At 46.2% G+C, this 20,008-nt stretch overlaps 1 protein-coding gene and 1 long non-coding RNA gene across 2 annotated transcripts; both read left to right on the forward strand.

The window, feature by feature from the left end:
- The first annotated feature begins 1,593 nt into the window (after positions 1-1,593).
- On the forward strand, positions 1,594-4,341 carry LOC148143525 (uncharacterized). The gene has a single exon (XM_087974313.1). The coding sequence runs from the start codon at positions 2,186-2,188 to the stop codon at positions 3,113-3,115; it is 930 nt and encodes a 309-aa protein (XP_087830439.1). The 5' UTR covers positions 1,594-2,185; the 3' UTR covers positions 3,116-4,341.
- Positions 4,342-6,386: 2,045 nt separating this feature from the next.
- LOC122543487 (uncharacterized) lies at positions 6,387-11,181 on the forward strand. The gene is made up of 2 exons (XR_015751255.1): positions 6,387-10,044; positions 10,182-11,181. It is a non-coding gene; the product is annotated as an uncharacterized LOC122543487 (long non-coding RNA).
- Positions 11,182-20,008: the final 8,827 nt, after the last annotated feature.

Genomic DNA, 20,008 nt, shown 5'->3' on the forward strand with positions numbered 1-20,008 from the left:
ACTGAATGACACTGATAGATTTTTACCAAGTGAGTTAAAGGCTAATTGGGTGGGGGTGGGGGAGTGGGGGTTGCGGTTACATCAGGAGTTTAGATCACAATCAATTGGTCCATACCTTTCGGATTAAGTTCGAGGGGAGCGCTGGCCTACTCCTGCTATTGCTGCTCAGACTTCCCTTTCTCCCCCCTCAGAGGTAGACTGGTGTATATCCATCACCCTGTGTTACTGACTGTATCTGTACTGATGTTAATTCAGCTCCCTCACAATGTCACTCAGTAACCCCTCTCCCCCCAGAGCCCTGTGTTACTGACTGTATCTGTACTGATGTTAATCCAGCTCCCTCACACTGTCACTCAGTAACCCCTCTATACCCAGCGCCCTGTGTTACCAACTGCATCACTAATGATGTTAATCCAGCTCTCTGACACAATCAACCAGTAACACCTCTCCCCTCCATCCCCCGTGTTACTGACTGTATCTGTACTGATGTTAATCCAGCTCCCAAAAGACCTTCCCTCCATCCCGGGCAACATCCTAGTAAATCTCCTCTGCACCCTTTCCAAGGCTTCTACATCCCTTCTATAGTGCGGTGACCAGAAATGTACACAACACTCCGTGTGTGGCCGCACCAGAGTTGTGTACAGCTGCAACATGACCTCATGGCTCAGAAACCCAATCCCTCTACCTCCTCTGCGCAGCACGGTGGCTCAGTGGTTAGCACTGCTGCCCCACAGCACCAGGGACCCAGGTTCAATTCTAGCCTCGTGCGACTGTCTGTGTGGAGTTTGCACATTCTCTCCGTGTCTGCGTGGGTTTCCTCCGGGTGCTTTGGTTTCCTCCCACAGTCCAAAGATGTACAGGTTAGGATGAATTGGCCATGCTAAATTGCCAGTAGTGTTAGGTGCATTAGTCAGAGGGAAATGGGTCTGGGTGGGTTACTCTTCGGAGGGTCGGTGTGGACTTGTTGGGCCGAAGGGCCTGTTTCCACACTGGAGGGAATCTCATCTAATCTACCAATGAAAGCTATCTCTTCCCTCACCATCCCACTTCCTTTTCTTCAGCACAAATACCGATCTGCTTTTAGTCCTAATGAAGAGTCAACGGGCTCGAAAACTTAACCCAGCTTTCTCACCAAGTTTAAAAATCACACACCACCAGGTTGTAGTCCCAACAGGTTTATTTGGAAGCACTAGCTTTCGGGGGAGGCTGTTCCTTCGTTTTAATCTAAGATTGTTTACTGTATCACATCCCCCTGACACTGGAATCCTTTTGCTATAAATTCTGTGTCTCAGGGTATGGTTCCACAACAGGCAGCAGTGCACCGAAAGCTAGTGCTTCCAAATAAACCTGTTGGGGCTATAACCTGGTGCTGTGTGACTCTTAGTCCACCCCAGTCCAACACTGGCCCCTCACGTCATTGCTCCTCTAGGCCCGCCCCCTTCATTCCCTCCCATTGGTTGGAGGACTGACCCCAGCACCGCCCCCTTTTCCTCACGATTGGCCTGCGCCTTCCGTCAATCGTGCAGGTCGGCGAGGCGCGCGGGCATGCGCAGCGCGGAGTTGCTACCTGAACGACTGGGCGCATGCGCAGCCGCCATTTCCTTGTTTACCTGAACAGTTGGGTCAGTTGCTCTGTCTCCAGTAGAATGAGCTGGAGATAAGTGGACAATATCTCTGGGGGATTTTAGCCCAAGAAGGAGGATGAGAGGGAGGTAGAGAGAGGGAGGATCTGTAACTTGCAGGGATCAAGAGAAGAGGATATTCCACAGAAACTGGAATTGTCTGTTTAATGAATTCTCTGCCTCACTGACAGTGAACTGTTTGGTCATCTCCTGTCACAGGGACTAGAAGAGGAGGGCTCACATCAAGGAAACCCAAACGAAACATCAGATCTGACAGAGTCGCTCCATCCATCAGGAGCTGAGCATCACCGGCCTCCGATTGTGGAAGGAGGAACGTTTGTCTCTTTTGTCTCTGAGGGTGTAGATTTCAAACATCAGCGTGACTGGAAACGCAGAAACGCACATGAATGAGGGTGTTCGAGTGAAATGACTGTGGAAAGAGCTTTAACCGGTCACGCAGGCTGAAAACAAAAATTGCATGTTTACAGCAGGGAGGAACTCTCTGTCTGGACAAGGGTTCAACTGCTCCTTCAGTTTGGAGGGACACAAAGGCCCTGTAGACCATGGGGAAGCCACGTAAAAGTGTGAAGCGTGGGAAGGGATTCAGAGGTCCATCCAAGGTGGATGGTCATCAGCGCAAAACCACTGGGGAGAGGCCATTCATCTGCTCCACGTGTAACAAGGGATATCCTAGTCTGTCCGGTTTATGTATCCACCGGAGAACTCACTCCGGGGTGAAATCGTACGTCTGTGACACGTGTGGTATGGGATTTGCTTATTCATCCAGTTTACACGTACATCAGCGAATACATACTGGGGAGAAGCCATTCACATGTTCCAAGTGTGAAAAGAAATTTGCTCATTTATCCAGCTTCCAGGTACACCAGAGGGCTCACACCGGGGAGAAGTCATTCATCTGCCCCAAGTGTGGTAAGCGATTTGCTCATCCATCTGGTTTACGTACGCACAAGAAGGTTCACATTGGGGAGAAACCATTCACCTGCTCTGATTGTGGGAAGGGATTCACTCAGTCATTCAGGTTACAACAACACCAGAGAATTCACACCAGGGAGAATCCATTCATGTGCTCTGAATGTGGCCGGGGATTCGCTGAGTCATCCACCTTACATAAGCACCAGAAAGCTCACACTGAAAAAAAACCGTTCGCCTGCCCTGACTGTGAAAGGAGATTCTCTTGGTTAACCAACTACCAATCACACCGGGGTACTCACACTGGCAGAAGCCCGTTCACCTGTTCTGACTGCGGGAGGAGATTTGCTCATTTTTCCAAGTTCTGTGAACACAGGAGAACTCACACTGGAGAGAGACCGTTCATCTGCCCTGACTGTGGGAAGGGATTCGCTCAGACGTCCACTTTGCATGTGCATCAGAGAACTCACACTGGAGAAAGGCCATTCACCTGCCCCAAGTGCAGGAAGAGATTCACTCAGGTTTCCAGCTTATATCAACACCGGAAAAGGTGTGCGAAATGATGCATTCAGTCATCCGATCTGCTGAGGGATGAGCACGTTCATGAGTGACTGAAGGGGGTTGAACGGCTTGTACGATATACTTTATCATGTGTATATTTAGATTGCCATTATTGAACAGGATGTACTTGCTTACGTAAGGTTCTAATCTTCTGGTTTGAAGATTGCAGACAGTGGAATGTAGTATATTGATCACAAAAAGATATTTCCAATCCAGATCATTAAGGGTTGATTGGACATGGCAATAAGCCACTGATGGAGAATGGAAAGGCAAGTGAAAACTGCCGGTTTTGGAAGAAGAAGGCCTCAGCGTAAGAATAGGCTGGTTTGAAGCAACAGTGAGACATGTTTTTGACCACCAAGCACAGAGGAATGCTTGGGAGAAGTACTCAGAAGAGGCAACTCAGCATATTTGATTCAATTTGGTTTGTTGATTTTGTCACACGGACACCGAAATGCATTGTTTTGCGTACTAGTCAGGCAGAACATACCATTTGTAAGAATATTAGGGGCAAAGAGAACAGGATGCAGAATGTAGTGTTACAGCTGCAAAGATGCTGCAGAGATGGACAGATCAACATTAAAATTAAAATAACATAAAATCAAGTAAATTATTAACACTGGGGACTTTTCCCAGTTCTTTCGACGTCACCGTCGGACTGGGTTCACAAGCGATGCCATGGAAGTTGAGGTTGAGCTCCATGTGCCAGCCATCTCCAGGGTTCTCAAGGGTGACAGGATATAAGACTCCCTTGCTTGGATATATCTAAAGTAGTTTAAGTTATTAATTTTTGTTGAAATCTATCTGAAGTGTTGTAAGTTAACAATGATTAGATTACTTTATATATATTAAGTGACCAAAGCTAATAGATTTCTGTGATGCACTAGTCTCAGCGGGCATGTCATACCCAGTTCTGGCGGGACACGTTTCGGACACGTAGGCGAAGCATTAGAGAGGGTCATCGCTTATTACAACATGAAAAGAGACTCTTTGGCTCCTCGTGCCCAAAACAATCATCAAGTAGCTCCCTCATCGGCACGGTGGCTCAGTGGTTAGCCTCACAGCGCCAGGGACCCGGGTTCGATTCCAGCCTTGGGCAACTATCTGTGTGGAGTTTGCACATCCTCTCCCCGTGTCTGCGTGGATTTCCTCTGGGTGCTCCGGTTTCCTCCCACAATCCAAAGATGTGCAAGTTAGCGTGACGTGTTGCCCATTGTGTTGAGAGATGTGTAGGTTAGGTGTATTAGTCAGGGGTAAATGTAGGGTAATAGGGGTAGGGGGAATTGGTCTGAGTGGGTTAGTCTTCGGAGGGTCAGTGTAGACTTGTTGGGCCAAATGGCCTGTTTCCACGCTGTAGGGATTGTATGATTCTGATCCCATTTCCCAGCATTTGGTCCGCAGCATTGTCTCCCATGCTACTTCAAGTAATCATCTAAATATTTCTTAAAATGTTGTGCTGAATCCTGCGTCTACGCAGTGAGTGACAGGCACCTGCCACCCTCTGGTTGAAAGTATTTCTCCTCGAATCCCCTCTGATTCCTGCTCCTTTTGTTTTGTGGATCTACGTCACCTTGTTGTTGATCCTGTCCTTAAAAGGGAGAAGTTGCTTCCTATCATACCTATCTCTGCCTCTCATAATTTTGTAGCTCTCAGTCAGGTCCCTCCTCGATCTTCTCTGCTTCAAAGGAAACACCAGAACTTATTGAGCCTCTCTTCATAGTTATATTGCTGCATCACAGGAATATCTTAGTGAATCTCCGCCGCAGCCTCTCTAATATAGTCACGGCTGTTTGCTCAAGCCACTTGGGAGGGTTTAAACTAGTTTGGCTGTGGGGTGATATTCAAAGCAATAGGGAGACCTAAGACCATAAGATATAGGAGTGAAAGTAAGGCCATTCGGCCCATTGAGTCCACTCTGCCATTCAATCATGGCTGATGGGCATTTCAACGCCACTTACCCGCACTCTCCCCGTAGCCCTTAATCCCTTGCGAGTTCAAGAATTTATCGCTCTCTGCCTTGAAGACATTTAACGTCCCGGCCTCCACTGCGCTCCGTGGCAATGAATTCCACAGGCCCACCACTCGCTGGCTGAAGAAATGTCTCCTCATTTCTGATTTAAATTGACCCCCTCTAATTCTAAGGCTGTACTCACGGGTCTTAATAACCCCCTTGACGGAAACAAATTCCCAGCGTCCACCCTTTCTAAGCCATCTTGTAAGTTTCTATTAGATCTCCCCATAACCTTCTAAACTCTAATGAAGAGAAGGTCGAGGACTGTTGAGAAGTTATTGCGAGTAAGTTAAATAGTGAAGGCCGTGTTGGTAATCCTAGTATGAGACAGGGCAGGCAGGACCGAGACAGGAAGCAAAGGAAACTGGCTTAAACAATGCAAAAGGCCTGACAGGTAAGACAATTGAACTTGAGACATGAATGGATATGTGGGACTGGGATATTATTGCTATTACAGAAACATGGCTGAGGGAGGGACAGGATTGGTGGCTCAGTGTTCTGGGTTACAGATATTACAGCAAGGATAGAAGGGGAGGTAAGAGAGGAGGAGGAATTGCATTTTGACTATGGAGACCACTGTGGCATTACTGAGAGAAGACACTGAAGGGTTAGTCCACTGAGTCTATATTGATCGAACTGAGAAATAAAAAGGGTGTGGTGCTGCTGTCTTTTTAACAAGGTTGTTTTGACGTTGGGTCTCCTTTAAAGAGAGGTCATAGAGGCAGAGGTGCTGAGGGATCTGGGAAGAGCGTAGTTTGGCAGGGGAGGGGAATGGCCCTTTCTCCCAGTTTGGTTTAGCTGTGGCAGTCACAAGATGCTGGAGTCCAGGAAGGTTGCAAGGTTCAGCAAATGATTCCTGACTGACTTTCCCTCTGCAATCTCTTTGGCTGTTGTTCCCTCCTGCCTGTAAGAATGCTGCGCACCAGGTGCTGGGAAATGGGATCAGAATCATAGAATCCCTCCAGTGTGGAATCAGGCCATTTGGCCCAACAAGTCCATACTTAACCTCCAAAGAGTAACCCACCCAGACCAATTCCCCGTACCCTATTACTCTACATTTACCCCTGACTAATTCACCTAACCTACATATCCCTGAACACTATAGGCAATTTAGCACGGCTCAATCCCCCCAGACCTGCACATCTTTGGATTGTGGGAGGAAACCGGAGCAATTGGAGGAATCCCAGACACAGGGAGAGAATGTGCAAACTCTACACGGACAGTAGCCTGAGGCTGGAATCGAACCCGAGTCCCTGGCGCTGTGAGGCAGCGGTGCTAACCACTGAGCCGCTTTGTCGATCAGAGAGTACTTGATGATTGTTTTGGGCACGATGAGCCAAAGAGTCTCTTTGCGTGCTTTAGTACACGATGACCCTCTTAAATGCTTCGCGTACTTCCGAAACGTGTCCTCCTTTTTTGCTAAGGGGTGTATTTATGGGGTGTTACTGAATCCGAACAGTTCCTTAGTTAAGTTGCTGTTTTGGGTCAGTTCAGTTTTCCAATACTTAGGTAATTCTAAATTCTGTTTTCTTTTGGTTGTGTTTCAACGGTCATGTTTAAATCTGTTCTGTTTTGCTTAAAGCCGACTGGTTTGACCAGCTGCATCACACCTGGAACACCCACTTCACATCTGCCTTTACACTAAAAAGTAAGGGTCAAGGCAACCTCCTTAACAGATTTTGAGGGTGTCTGCCGTGGTCCATGACATCACTTTGATCGTATTCTACTGTAGCCCCTTCCAATAGTCTGCAGAAGACTGAGGAACAAACACATAAGGAGATCGCAATGCAATGTGAAAAGATTAAATTGTACTATCTCTCTGGACATTAATGTAATATTAAAGTGTTAAACTGTACTGTCTTTGAATGGGGATGACAGTCATGAAGCAAGGCTAATGACTCCCACTCCAATTAGACAGTCATTTGCTGCTACTCCTGCTATTGTCAAGTTAAACTATCATTGAAATGCTTTCTGGGCAGAGGTATGTTGCACCTGCATTGTCTTGGGGAATCGTCGAGTCAAGAAATTGTCTGTGTAACGATTCCCCAGGATTAGGCCATTAGCATTTGCATTATCTCTGAGGATGGATCTCATCCTGCCATTGTATCTGGGGTAATGTGAGAGTGTGAGTGACTGGGGTTTGTCTTAAGAGGCATGTGACTATGGGGGCATGGCCAGAACATCTGTTGCATTGCCAACTGACCTGTATAAACGTGGATGTGTTTTCTTTGTTTGGGGCCTCACTTTGACTTGACCTTTGTACGCCTGCGAAGAGAGTCAAAGAGAGGTAACTTAGCTTGTACAGGCTTTTGTAAACCTTAACTGTTTGCAGAAGTTGGTGTGTGCGACTGGCATCTCATGTACAAAACCTCGGGAAAAGGGATTCCAACATACAAGGACCTTCCAGGTGGACTGAATAAGCGATTGTCTGAGTGTTGGTTGCATGAGACAAATGGGCCCACAAGGTAAGCTTCACCTTGATCTCTCAGTTGCGCTCGCGCTCTCTCTTGCTCTGCCTCATTCTCTCTCTTGCTCGCTCTTTCTCGCTCTCGCTATCTCTCTCTCTTGCTCTCGCTCTCGCTCTATCTCTTGCCATCTCCCTCTCTTTTGCTCTCTCCCTCTCTTTTGCTCTCTCGCTCTCTTTTGCTCTCTCGCTCTCTTTTGCTCTCTCGCTCTCTCTCTCTCTCTCTCTCTCTTTCTTTCTCTCGCTCTCTCTAAATTGACCACTCAGACGACCTCTCATCCTCTGGGACTTGGTTGTGATGGAATCTTTGAGGTCACTGTCACACTTACGCACCAACGAGTCGCTTTCTGCGAAGCTGGGTTTTAACTGGGTTTCAGAACAGTTAAATCTGGGTTAGAGTCCCAGGGTCGAATTGGTGTTAGCGTCCCAGAGTTAAAAAGGAGTTGGAGTTCTTTGGTGGGGAGCGGGGGGTAGCGAAAAGGGGTTGGAGTCCTCTAGTGGCGAGATTTGAGGGTCCAGAGCAAAACAAAAGAATAAACAATTTGGTACTTCTTAAAATTGTTGACTTTATCCCCCACACGTCCCCTGAGAAGTACTTTTAGGACGACATGGCGTCACCGGGAAAAGGGGGAGAAAGTGGAGCTGGTCCCCTCGGGTCCCGACAGTAAAGTGCATTGACTGCCGGGGAAGCTTTGTCTGGGTTTTTGTGCTGTGAACTCCATGCTGCAAGTCCACCTTCTGGGGAAGGAGGAGCGGCTGGACTGCAGCACCACGTGGTCCGCTGCGAGGCTTTTCTCTTTTTGTGGGTGTGATTTCATCGTGAGGCAACAACTGGTCTGTCTTTCCTTCATGGCCTCCTCCGGCAATGGGGTGGCGTTCCTCGGTCCGGTTTCCGCCGAGCTGAGGATGTGTCAGTGATCGTATTGTGCACCAGGTGCTGTGGGGTCTGTGGAACTTTGGGAATCTTGGACCAATGCTTGGGTTTTTGTTCCTGTGTGCCGTGGTGGTTGATCTGGAGTAGGCAGGTCTGATCTATTTTTGGTCCAACTCTGATGTAGATCTTTTGGGGGCCACCTCCTCCATCTTTTTGACTCCTCATTTTCCATTTCACGGATCGTCTCCAAGTGAACTGAGAGGGGTTCTCAAATGTGCACGTTTCCCCCCCCCCCCCCCCCCCCCGTATTAAAATGAGAGGAACTCTGACCAAAGGCTCTTCAAAACAAAAACGAGAAACACTGACATTAAGGTTGTACTAATACTTGGGTCAAAAAAAGGGCATTTCAGCGTAAGTTGTGCCATGATGTGAGTGTTTGATATTTAAATATTGTGGTTTGTGAAAATACCGGTTCCGAAAATCCTTTTAAGTGACTGTTTTGCCTTGTTTGAATCAGGATCTCAATTCAGTGTGTTTTGTGCGCTATGTAATACGCCCGGTTTGTTTTTACATTGAAATTGTACAACATTAGGTCCTTATCGAACTTGGAACCTTAATACAGGGTGCCTTGAGCCTCTGATTTGTTTGAAATTTTACAGTGCCTGTTTCAAAAAAGAAACTATTGTGTCAGTGGTCATGCTTTAGCCAGCTGAGAGTATTGTATTAAAATATCTTTGCTGCTGTGTTTTTTAATGCAGAGTGTTCACACAAAAAAACCACAAGAGTGCAGTTTTAGTTTGATGTTTTGTGAAGACTTTAGAGGCTGAGCTGTTTAAATTCTTTCAATTATTGTTAAGACTTCATTGGCCCCCTTCCTATTGCAAATTCAAAGAACGTTGATCTCTACCAAAGTTTCCACTGTAATCCCGACTGTTTTATTTGGAAAGTTTCATTTGGAGGACATATTTTAATATATTCTGCATTGTGTTTCCCATGAATATTTGAGATTTCAATCTGAACTGAAACTGCCTCTTAAATGGTTAAAGCGCAGGAAACATTTTGCCGTTTTCTTGCTGTTCCAGATTTTTGAAATAACGTTTCCTGACAGTTTTCACGTCCGCCAAATATTAACTTGTTAAAGGAAAATAATCTTTGAATAACCCGAAGGAGGTTCCTGAGGGTTTGATTTTAGGACCATTGATTGTTGTTTTATATTTGACTGAATTGTTTAGGCAGTACAATGTGCAAGTCTATGGGTTGTATAAAACTTGATAATGTCATAAAATCGTGAACAGAGTAACATTCTTCAAGAATTCAAAGGATGTTCAAATAGGCAGACACAATTTAGTGCAGTAAAATGTGTGACTGTCTTCATACTGATAACCGCCTTGGCAAGGAAGGAATGAGAGAGGAAATGCAAAGATGCTTTCAGGAGCTAACATTGTCTCTAGAGTTTCCTCATTCGCAGGTAAAGCACGCCTTCGGACCACCGCCTGCCCATCCACAACCTGATCCAACGGATTCAATCGGCTCCCCAGTCATGAGCACGAAAAGTGAAGAAGCTAACAACAGTGAAGAGGAGGTTGGTATGCTTTTTGTCAGTGGCCTTCCTATGGACATCAAACCACGTGAGCTTTACCTTCTCTTCTGACTATTTAAGGGATATGATGGTTCACGAACATCACAACAGCCAGTTAACCTTGTTACATTTGACAGCAGAACAGGAGCAGAAGCAGCAAATAATGCTGCGTTCACCTAGCCTACTGCTGCTGCAGCTGCTGCACCACACACTCAGATGCGCTAGTATCCTCCATCTGAAGCAAGTCCACAAGGATGGAAGTCTCATCAGTTTTGTGAAGCATTGCCCTTATCCACCAATTCAGATTTCTCCATGGAGTGATGCACAAGGACAGATTGAATTTTGTTTTCAGTTTGAAGGAGGTTTTGGAGAACTGGCTCATTTCCACTCGACTTGGAGGGGAGTGGAGTGGTCACTAAGGACTGCGGATTTAAGAACTTTACCGGTGAACCTTTTTTCCTCGTGGGAGGCTCCTGGGAATCCTTTGGGCTAGTGATTTTTGTTGTTATAATCGTTGTATGTTGCGTATCAATAACTTGCTTAAGTATTGGCTGTAGGATTCTTATCAATAAATTGTTAGTGCCTTTCTCATTTCCCCCATCAAGACGGTTATCCACGGAATGATAAAAGGAGGGAATGAAATATTAAAGAGCTAACTTGCTCAACTGACCTGCAAGAAATTGAATGCCGTGGGGGTAAGGTGGTGTGACTTTGGCTTATAGCTGGAATGTGGGAGGTTTACACAGCCATTTCCTTGCCATTCAGGGATGATCTACATTTTCATCCAGAAATCAATAAGAACATTACAGTTGGAATCTGACTACTCCCCTCCAGTTACAAAAATCAAACACTTGGCAACAGATTTGACCATCAAGGGATGATTTGCTTTACATTGTTTCTGGAGGTGGGGTGTTCGCTGTATTGTATCTGGAGGGGCATTTGACTATGAGGGGATGGCTGAGGGTTGTCTTGCGGGCAGTACTGACTATGATGTTGAGAGTTTTGTATAAAGCAAAGACTGTTCCCTTTGTTCAGAGAGAGATTTTTGCCACGACCCCGGAAGCTGTGCGAGGTGTGTGCTAAAGGCTCCTCCAGAAAGCTTGTATTGTACTGTACTTAATAAATTTGGTTGCCTGTTCACAGACGTTGGTGTGTTGTAGTTCCATCAAGGGTGTAAGAATCTCAAGAGTAAAAGAACCTAATACACAAATTTTTGCAAACTTCATCACGTGTATAATTAGCTTGCCATGATTGAACAGGATGGACCTACTTATGTAAGATTCTGATTATCTGGTTTGAAGATCACAGAGAGTGGAATGTAACGTATAGATCACAAAGTGATATCTCCAGTCCAGATTATTAAGGGTTAATTGGACATGGCAATAAGCTATTGACGAAAAGCAAGTGGAAACCGGCTGTTTCGCAAGGAGGTGGCCTTGGTGTGAGAACAGCCTCATTTGCAACAACAGTGAGACTTGTTTCCGACCACCAAGCACAGAGGAATGCTTGGAAGAAGTACTCAAGAGGCAGTTGAGCATGTTTGATTGAATTTGGTTTATTATTTCTGTCACATGGACTGAGATACAACGAAAAGCATTGTTTTGCACACTATTCAGACAGATCATACCATACATAAGCCCATCGGGGGGAAAGAGAACAGGATGCAGAGAGTCGTGTTACAGCTGCAGAGAAAGAGCAGAGACCGAGAGATCGACGTTAAAATTAAAATAATGTAAAATCAAGTATATTAACACTGGGGACTTCTCTCATTTTTTCCGACTTGACCATTGGACTAGGTTCATAAGCAGTGCCGTGGAAGTTGAGATTGAGCTCCAAGCGCCAACCATCTCCAGGCTTCTCGAGGGTGAAACGACGTGAGACTCCCTTGTTTGGATATATCTAAAGTAGTTTAAGTTATTAATTTTGTTGAAATCTATCTAAAGTAGTGTAAATTAATAATGATTAGATTACTTTATGTATATTAAGTGACCAAAGCTAATAGATTTCTGTGACGCGCTAGTTTGGTCTCAGGGGACATGTCATACCCAGTTCTGGGGGGACACGTTTCGGAAGTACATGAAGCGTTAGAGAGGGTCATTGCTTATTACAGCACGAAAAGAGACTCATCGTGCCCGAAACGATCATCACGTAGCTCCCTAATCGGCATGGTGGCTCAGTGGTTAGCACTGCTGCCTCACAGCGCCAGGGATCCGGGTTCGATTCCAGCCTTGGGCGACTGTCTGCGTGGAGTTTGCACATCCTCTCCCTGTGTCTGCGTGGGTTTCCTCCGGGTGCTCGGGTTTCCTCCCACAGTCCAAAGGTGTGTGGGTTTGCGTGATGTGTTGCCCGTTGTGTTCAGGGATGTGTAGGTTAGGTGCATTAGTCAGGGGTAAATGTAGAATCATAGGGCAGGAAGAATGGGTCTGGGTTTGTTACTCTTTGGAGTGTCAGTGTGAACTTGTTGGGCCAAATGGCCTGTTTCCAAACTGTGGGGATTCTATGATTCTGATTCCTGTTTCCCAGCACTTGGTCTGCAGCATTGTCTCCCAAGCCACTTCATGCAATTACCTAAGTATTTCTATCAATACTGCATTTACGCAGTGAGTGTCAAACACCTACCACCCTCTGGCTGAAACAATTCCTCCTCAAAGCCCCTCTGAACAGCTTTTTTTAAAAATCTGCGTCCCTTAGTCGATCCTGTCATTAAAAGGGAAAAGTTTTTTTCCTATCATACCTATCTCTGCCTCTCATAATGTTGTAGATCTCAGTCCATAAGACATGGGAGTGGAAGTAAGGCCATTTAATCATGGCTGATGGGCATTTCAACTCCACTTACCCGCACTCTCCCCATAGCTCTTAATTCCTTGCGAGTTCAAGAGTTTATCACTCTCTGCCTTGAAGATGTTTAATGTCCCCGCCTCCACTGCGCTCCGTGGCAATGCGTTCCACAGGCCCACCGCTCTCTGGCTGACGAAATGTCTTCTCATTTCTGTTTTAAATTGACCCCCTCTAATTCTAAGGCTGTGCCCATGTCCTAGTCTCCCCGGCTAATGGAAATAACCTCCCAGCGTCCACCCTTTCCAAGCCATGCATTATTTTGTAAGTTTCTATTAGATCTCCCCTCAACCTTCTAAACTCCGATGAATACAATCCCAGGATCCTCAGCTGTTCATTGTATGTTAGGCCTACCATTCCAGGGATCATCCGTGTGAATCCCCGCTGGACACGCTGCAGTGCCAGTATGTCCTTCCTGAGGTGTGGGGCCCAAAATTGGACACTGTATTCTAAATGGAGGCGAACTAGAGCTCTATAAAGTCTCAGAAGCACATCGCTGCTTTTATATTCCAACCCTCTTGAGATAAATGACAACATTACACTTGCTGTCTTAACCACGGACTCAAGCTGCAAGTCAATCTTTAGAGAATCCTGGACTAGCACTCCCAGATCCCTTTGTACATTGGCTTTATGAATTTTCTCACCGTTTAGAAAATAGTTCATTCTTTTTTCCAAAATGCAAGACCTCACATTTGCTCATTTCCTGGACCATTCTCCTAAACTGTCTGAATCTTTCTGCAGCTTCCCCACCTCCTCAGAACTACCTGCCTGTCCACCTAACTTCATATCATCGGTGAACTTCGCTAGAATGCCCCCAGTCCCTTCATCCAGCTCATTAATATATAAAGTGAACAGCTGCAGCCCCAACACTGAACCCTGCGGGACACCACTTGTCACCGGCTGCCATTCCGAAAAAGAACCATTTATCCCAACTCTCTGCCTTCTGACAGATGGCCAATCCTCAGTCCATGCCAATAGCTCACCTCAAACACCATGGGCCCTCACCTTACTCAGCAGCCTCCCATGAGGCACCTTATTAAAGGCGTTTTGGAAACCTTATTAAAGGTTTCCCTGGTCTAACCTAATTGTTACCTCTTCAAAGAATTCAAACAGGTTTGTCAGGCACGACCTTCCCTTACTGAATCCATGCTGACTTGTTCTAATCTGACCGTACACTTCCAAGAATTTAGAAATCTCATCCTCAACGATGGATTCTAGAATTTTAACTACAACTGAGGTTAGGCTAATCGGCCTATAATTTTCCATCTTTTGTCTTGATCCTTTCTTGAACAAGGAGGTTACAACAGCGATCTTTAAATCATCTGGGAATTTCCCTGACTCCAGTAATTTTTGAAAGATCAGAACCAACGCCTCCACTATTTCCTCCGTCACCTCCCACAGAACTCTAGGATGTAGCCCATCGAAGCCTGGAGATTTATCAATTTTTAGACCTTTTAGCTTTTCTAGCACTTTCTCTTTTGTAATGGCTACCATACTCAACTCTGCCCCTTAACTCTCCTTAATTGTTTGGATATTACTCATGTCTTCCAGTGTGAAAACTGACACAAAGTACTTGTTAAGTTCTTCAGCTATTTCCTTATCTCCCATCACTAGCCTTCCTGCATCAATTTAGAGTGGCCAATTTCTACTTTTGCCTCTCGTTTGTTTCTTATGTATTGAAAGAAACTTTCACGATCATTTCTAATATTACTGGCTAGTTTACCTTCATATTTAATCCTCTCCTTCCTTATTTCTCTCTTTGTTATCCTCTTTGTTTTTGTAGCCTTCCCAATCTTCACACCCCTGTCATTACCCTTATTTAACTGTAACACCATTCCATCTGACGTTGCCTTCTCTCTTTCAAACTGCAGACTGAACTCTACCATATTATGATTGCTGCCTCCTAAGTGTTCCCTTACTTTAAGATCTTTTATAAAGTCTGGCTCATTATATAGCATGAAGTCCAGAATAGCCTGCTCCCTTGTGGGTTCCATCACAAGCTGTTCCAAAAAGCCATTCTGTAAGCATTCCATGAATTCCCTTTCTTTGGATCCACCGGCAACATTACTCACTTAGTCAATTTGCATATTGAAGTCCCCCATGATCACCGTGACCTTGCCTTTCTGAGAGAAAGTGAGGACTGTAGATGCTGGAGATCAGAGCTGAAAATGTGTTGCTGGAAAAGCGCAGCAGGTCAGGCAGCATCCAAGGAGCAGGAGAATCGACGTTTTGGGCATGAGCCTGAAGAAGGGCTCATGCCCGAAACGTCGATTCTCCTGCTCCTTGGATGCTGCCTGACCTGCTGCGCTTTTCCAGCAACACATTTTCAGCCCTTGCCTTTCTGACATGACCTATCTATTTCCTGGTACATTTTGCACCCCAGTCCTGGCCACTGCTGGGAGGTCCGTACATAGCTCCCATTATGGGTTTTTGTCTTTGTGGTTCCTCAACTCCACCCAGACGGACTCCACATCATCTGACTCCATGTCATTCAGTGCCATAGATTTAATTTCATTCTTAACTAACAAGGCAACCCTGCCCCCTCTGCCCACCTCCCTGTCTTTTCGATAAGTTGTAAATCCTTGGATGTTTAACTGCCAGTCCTGAACCCCCTGCAACCACGTCTCTGTGATGCCTACCACATCATAATCATTTACAATGATTGCTGCTGTTAATTCATCTACTTTGTTACGAATACTATGAGCATTCAGGTAAAGCACCTTAATGCTAATTTTCTTATCCTCATGATTTCCATCACCTCTAGTAGTATGTCCTAAGTAATTCTTCCTTTTTTGTTTTATTTCTAGTCTGCCTAGAACTTTAGCTCTGCTCACATGCTAACCTGCTGCTTACTTTCTACTTGACTCCATACTCCCTGTTGCTTTCCCTTTCCCCCCCCCCCCCCCCGACTCACAAGTTTAAAGTCCTAGTGACCACCCTATTGATCCTTTTCACCAGAACGCTGGTTCCAGATCGGTTCAGGTGGAGGCCGTCCCATCGGTACAGATCTCCCCAGTTCCAAAACTGATGCCAATGTCCCATGAAATGGAATCCCTCCTTCCCACACCAATCTCTTAGCCACGTGTTTACTTCCCTAATTCTCTGTTCCCTATGCCAATTAGCACGTGGCTCCGGCAGTAATCCAGAGATTGTGACCCTCGAGGACCTGTTCTTCGATTTTGTTCCTAGCGCTTGATAATCCCCAAACAAATCCTCCTTCCTAGCCTTGCCGATGTTGTTAGTGCCAACGTGGACCGCAACAACTGGATCCTCTCCCTCCCGCTCTAATATCCTTTCGAGCCGGTCAGAGATGTCCTACACCCTGGCACCGGGCAGGCAACACACCATGAGGGACTCCCGATCCGGCTCACAAAGGATACTATCTGTCCCCTAATTAGAGAATCCTTATAACAACTATTTGTCTTTTTGCTCCTCAGCTTTGAATGGCCTTCTGCGCCATGGTGCGGTCGTCAGCTGGCACATCCTCCCCATAGCCCTTTTCTCATCCATATTGGGGAGCAAAAGTCTCCTACCTGTTGGACAAGGTCAAGGGGTGGTCCCTTCTCCATCTTCTCTGCTTCAAAGAAAAGGCCAGAGCTTTATTGAGCCTCTCTTCATAGTTTGAAGTAGTCTGTTTGCAGGCAAAGGGACCTCCGGCAAGTGGGAGGCCTTTAAAAGTGAGATAGCTAGAGTTCAAGGTCTATATGTTCCTGTGGGGGTGAAAGGCAAGGTTGACAGGAATCAGGAACCCTGGATGACAAGGGATATTGAGGCTTTGGCCAGAAAAAAAGGAGGAGATGTGGCTCAGGTACAGGCAGCTGAGATCAAGGGAATCCCTGGGAGGTATATAAGGGATACAGGAGTTTACTGGAAATCAGGAGGGCGAAAGGGGGGACACGAGACAGCCTTGGTTGAGAAGATTAGGATGAATCCAAAGAGGTTCTTACATTTATTAAAGAAGAAAGAATAACTAGGGAGAGAATAGGGCCCCTCAAGGATCAAAGTGGACATATATGTGTAGAACCGCGGGAGATGGGTGAGGTCATCAATGAATATTTCTTCTCTGTGTTTTCCATGGGGGTTTGTGTGGGGGAGTGAGCGTGGGGGAGTGAGTGTGACAGTGGGGGAGTGAGTGTGACAGTGAGGGAGTATGCGGGGGAGTGAGTGTGACAGTGGGGGAGTGTGCGGGGGGGTGAGTCTGACAGTGGGGGAGTGTGCGGGGAGGGTGAGTCTGACAGTGGGGGAGTGTGTGGGGGGTGAGTCTGACAGTGGGGGTGTGTGCGGGGGGTGAGTGTGACAGTGGGGGAGTGTGCGGGGGGATGAGTCTGACAGTGGGGGAGTGTGCGGGGGGGTGAGTGTGACAGTGGGGGAGTGTGCGGGCGGTGAGTCTGACAGTGGGGGTGTGTGCAGGGGGAGTGAGTGTGATGGTGGGGGAGTGTGACCTGGGGACTTGGGGAAGTTAGTGGTGATATCTTGAGGACAGTCCATATTGCAGTCAAGGAGGTGTGGATGTATTAAGGTGGATAAATCTCCTGGTCCTGACCAGATCTAGCCAAGAACACTGCAAGTGGCAAGAGAAGAAATTGCAGGGGCCCTGGCTGGGTGAGGTCCCGGAAGACTGCAGGGTAGATTTGAGCTATAGGGAGAGGCTGAACAGGCTGGGGCTGTTTTCCCTGGAGCGTCAGAGGCTGAGGGGTGACCTTACAGAGGCTTATAAGATCATGAGGGGCATGGAAAGGATAAATAGATAAAGTATTTTCTCTGGGGTGGGGGAGTCCAGAACTAGAGGGCATAGGGTTAGGGTGAGAGGGGAAAGATATAAAAGAGACCTAAGAGGCAGTTTTTCCACACAGAGGGTGGTACGTGTATGGAATGAGCTGTCAGAGGAAGTGGTGGAGGCTGGTCCAATTGCAACATTTAAGAGGCATCTGGATGGGTATATGAATAGGAAGGGTTTGGAGGGATATGGGCCGGGTGCTGGCAGGTGGGACTAGATTGGGTTGGGATATCTGGTCGGCATGGACGGGTTGGACCGAAGGGTCTGTTTCCGTGCTGTACATCTCTATGAATGTTGTGCCATTGTTCAAGGAGGACTGCAAAGAAAATTCTGGGAACTATAGACCAGTAAACTTAATGTCTGTGGTGGTAAATTACTTGAGAAGATTCTGAGAGATAAGATGTACATGCATTTGGAAAGACAGGGTTTGATTAGGAGTAGTCAGCATGGCTTTGTGTGCGGATGATCATGCCTCACAAATTTGTTCGAGTTGTTTGATGAAGTGACCAGGGAGTTTGACGAAGGCAGGGTGGTAGATGTAGTCAATATGGCTTTCAGTAAGGCCTTTGAGAACGTTCACATGGTAGGCTGCTCTGGAAGGTTATATCACATGGAATCCAAGGTGAGCTGGTGAATTGGATACTCAGTTGGCTTGACAGTAGGAAGCAGATGGTAATAGTGAAAGGATGCTTATTGGACTAGAGGCCTGTGACTAGTGGAGTGCCTCAGGGGTCAGTGCTGGGTCCATTACTGTTTGTCATCTATATCAATGATATAGATGAGAATGTGCGAGGCATGATTAGTAAGTTTATCGATGACACTAAAATACATGGTAATGTGGGCAGTGAGGAAGGTTGTGAGAAATTGCAGCTGGACCTTGATCAGCCGGGTAAGTGAGCCAAAAACTGGCAAATGGAGTTTAATATAGATTAGTGTGAGGTCTTGTGTTTTGAAAAGTTATGTCAAGGTAGGAGTTTCATGGTGAATGGTCGGGTCTTAAGGAGTGTAGTGGAACAGAAGGATCTTGGAGTTCAGGTGGACAGTTCTCTGAAAGTGGAGTCACAGGTAGACAGGGCAGTGAAGAAGGCTTTTGGTACACTGGCTTTCATCAGTCAGGGCATTGAGTATAGAAGTTGGGAAGTTATGTTGCAGTTATACAGGATGTTGGTGTGTATTGTGTTCAGTTTTGATCATCTTGCTCTAGGAAGGATGTTATTAAACTGGAAAGAGTGCAGAAGAAATTTACAAGCATGTTGCCAGGACTCAATGGTCTGAGTAATAGGGAAAGGTTGGACAAGTTCGGATTTTATTCTTTGGATCGTAGGAGACTGAGGAGGGGATGCTATAGAGGTGTATAAGATCACGAGAGGCATGGAAAGGGTGAATGCACTCAATCTTTTTCCCAGGGTTGGGGAATTGAGGATTAGTGGGCGTCAGTTTAAGGTTAGAGAGTGGAAAGAATTAAAGGGAACCTGAGGGGCAACATTTTTACACTGAGGGTAGTACACATATGGAATGAGCTGCCAGCAGGAGTGGTTGAGGTAGGTACATTACCAACATTTAAAAGGCATTTGGACAAATATATAGATAGGAAAGGTTTAGAAGGATATGGACCAAGTGCAGGGAATTTAGGTTAGTGTTAATGGACATTATGGTCTGCATGGACCAGTTTGGGACAAAGGGCCTGTCTCCGTGCTGTCGGACTCTATGACTCTGATTTTGATTGGGAGAAGCTATTTGCAGCCAAAAGGATGTCTGGGAGGTGGGAGGCTTTCAAAAGTGAGTTAATGAGTGTTTAGGGCCAGCAATGTTCCTGTTAGAGTGAAATGTAAGGCTGGCATCAGGAGGGAACCTTGATTCCTGGAAGTTACTGAAGCCCTGGTCAAGAGAGAGGCATTTGGGATCAAGTGAATTCCTTGAGGAGTACAGAAGGTGTCGGAGTAGACTTGAGAGAGACATCAGGAGGGCCAAAAGGGGACTCTGATCTCCAGCATCTGCAGTCCTCACTTTCTCTTGGCTATCTACCTTAGTGAGCGACATTATCTCTGCCTCTCATGATTTTAAAGATCTCAACAAAGTTTCCGACACACCAGGGAAGAAAATCCAAACTCTCCTTATAACTCAAACCTTCCAGTCTCGGTAGCATCCTAGTAAATCTTCTCTGCACTCTTTCTTGTTTAAGAAGGTCCTTTCTATAGTAGGGTGACCACAATTGCCGCAGTACTCCAAATGTGGCTTCACCAACATTTTGTACAGCTGCAATAAGACACCCCAACTCCTAACTGGTCTAATTAGCAAGTTTGCGGATGACACAAAGATCGTTGGAGTTACGGGTAGTGAGGAGGATTGTCAGAG

This window comes from Chiloscyllium plagiosum, unplaced genomic scaffold, assembly GCF_037043375.1.
Source record: "Chiloscyllium plagiosum isolate Xiang-an unplaced genomic scaffold, Cpla_swu_hap1 HiC_scaffold_27, whole genome shotgun sequence".
Classification (NCBI taxonomy): domain Eukaryota; kingdom Metazoa; phylum Chordata; class Chondrichthyes; order Orectolobiformes; family Hemiscylliidae; genus Chiloscyllium; species Chiloscyllium plagiosum.

Excerpts from the sequence above, each read along its gene's own strand:
- LOC148143525 (XM_087974313.1), top strand. The coding sequence starts at position 2,186 with ATGGGGAAGCCACGTAAAAGTGTGAAGCGTGGGAAGGGATTCAGAGGT.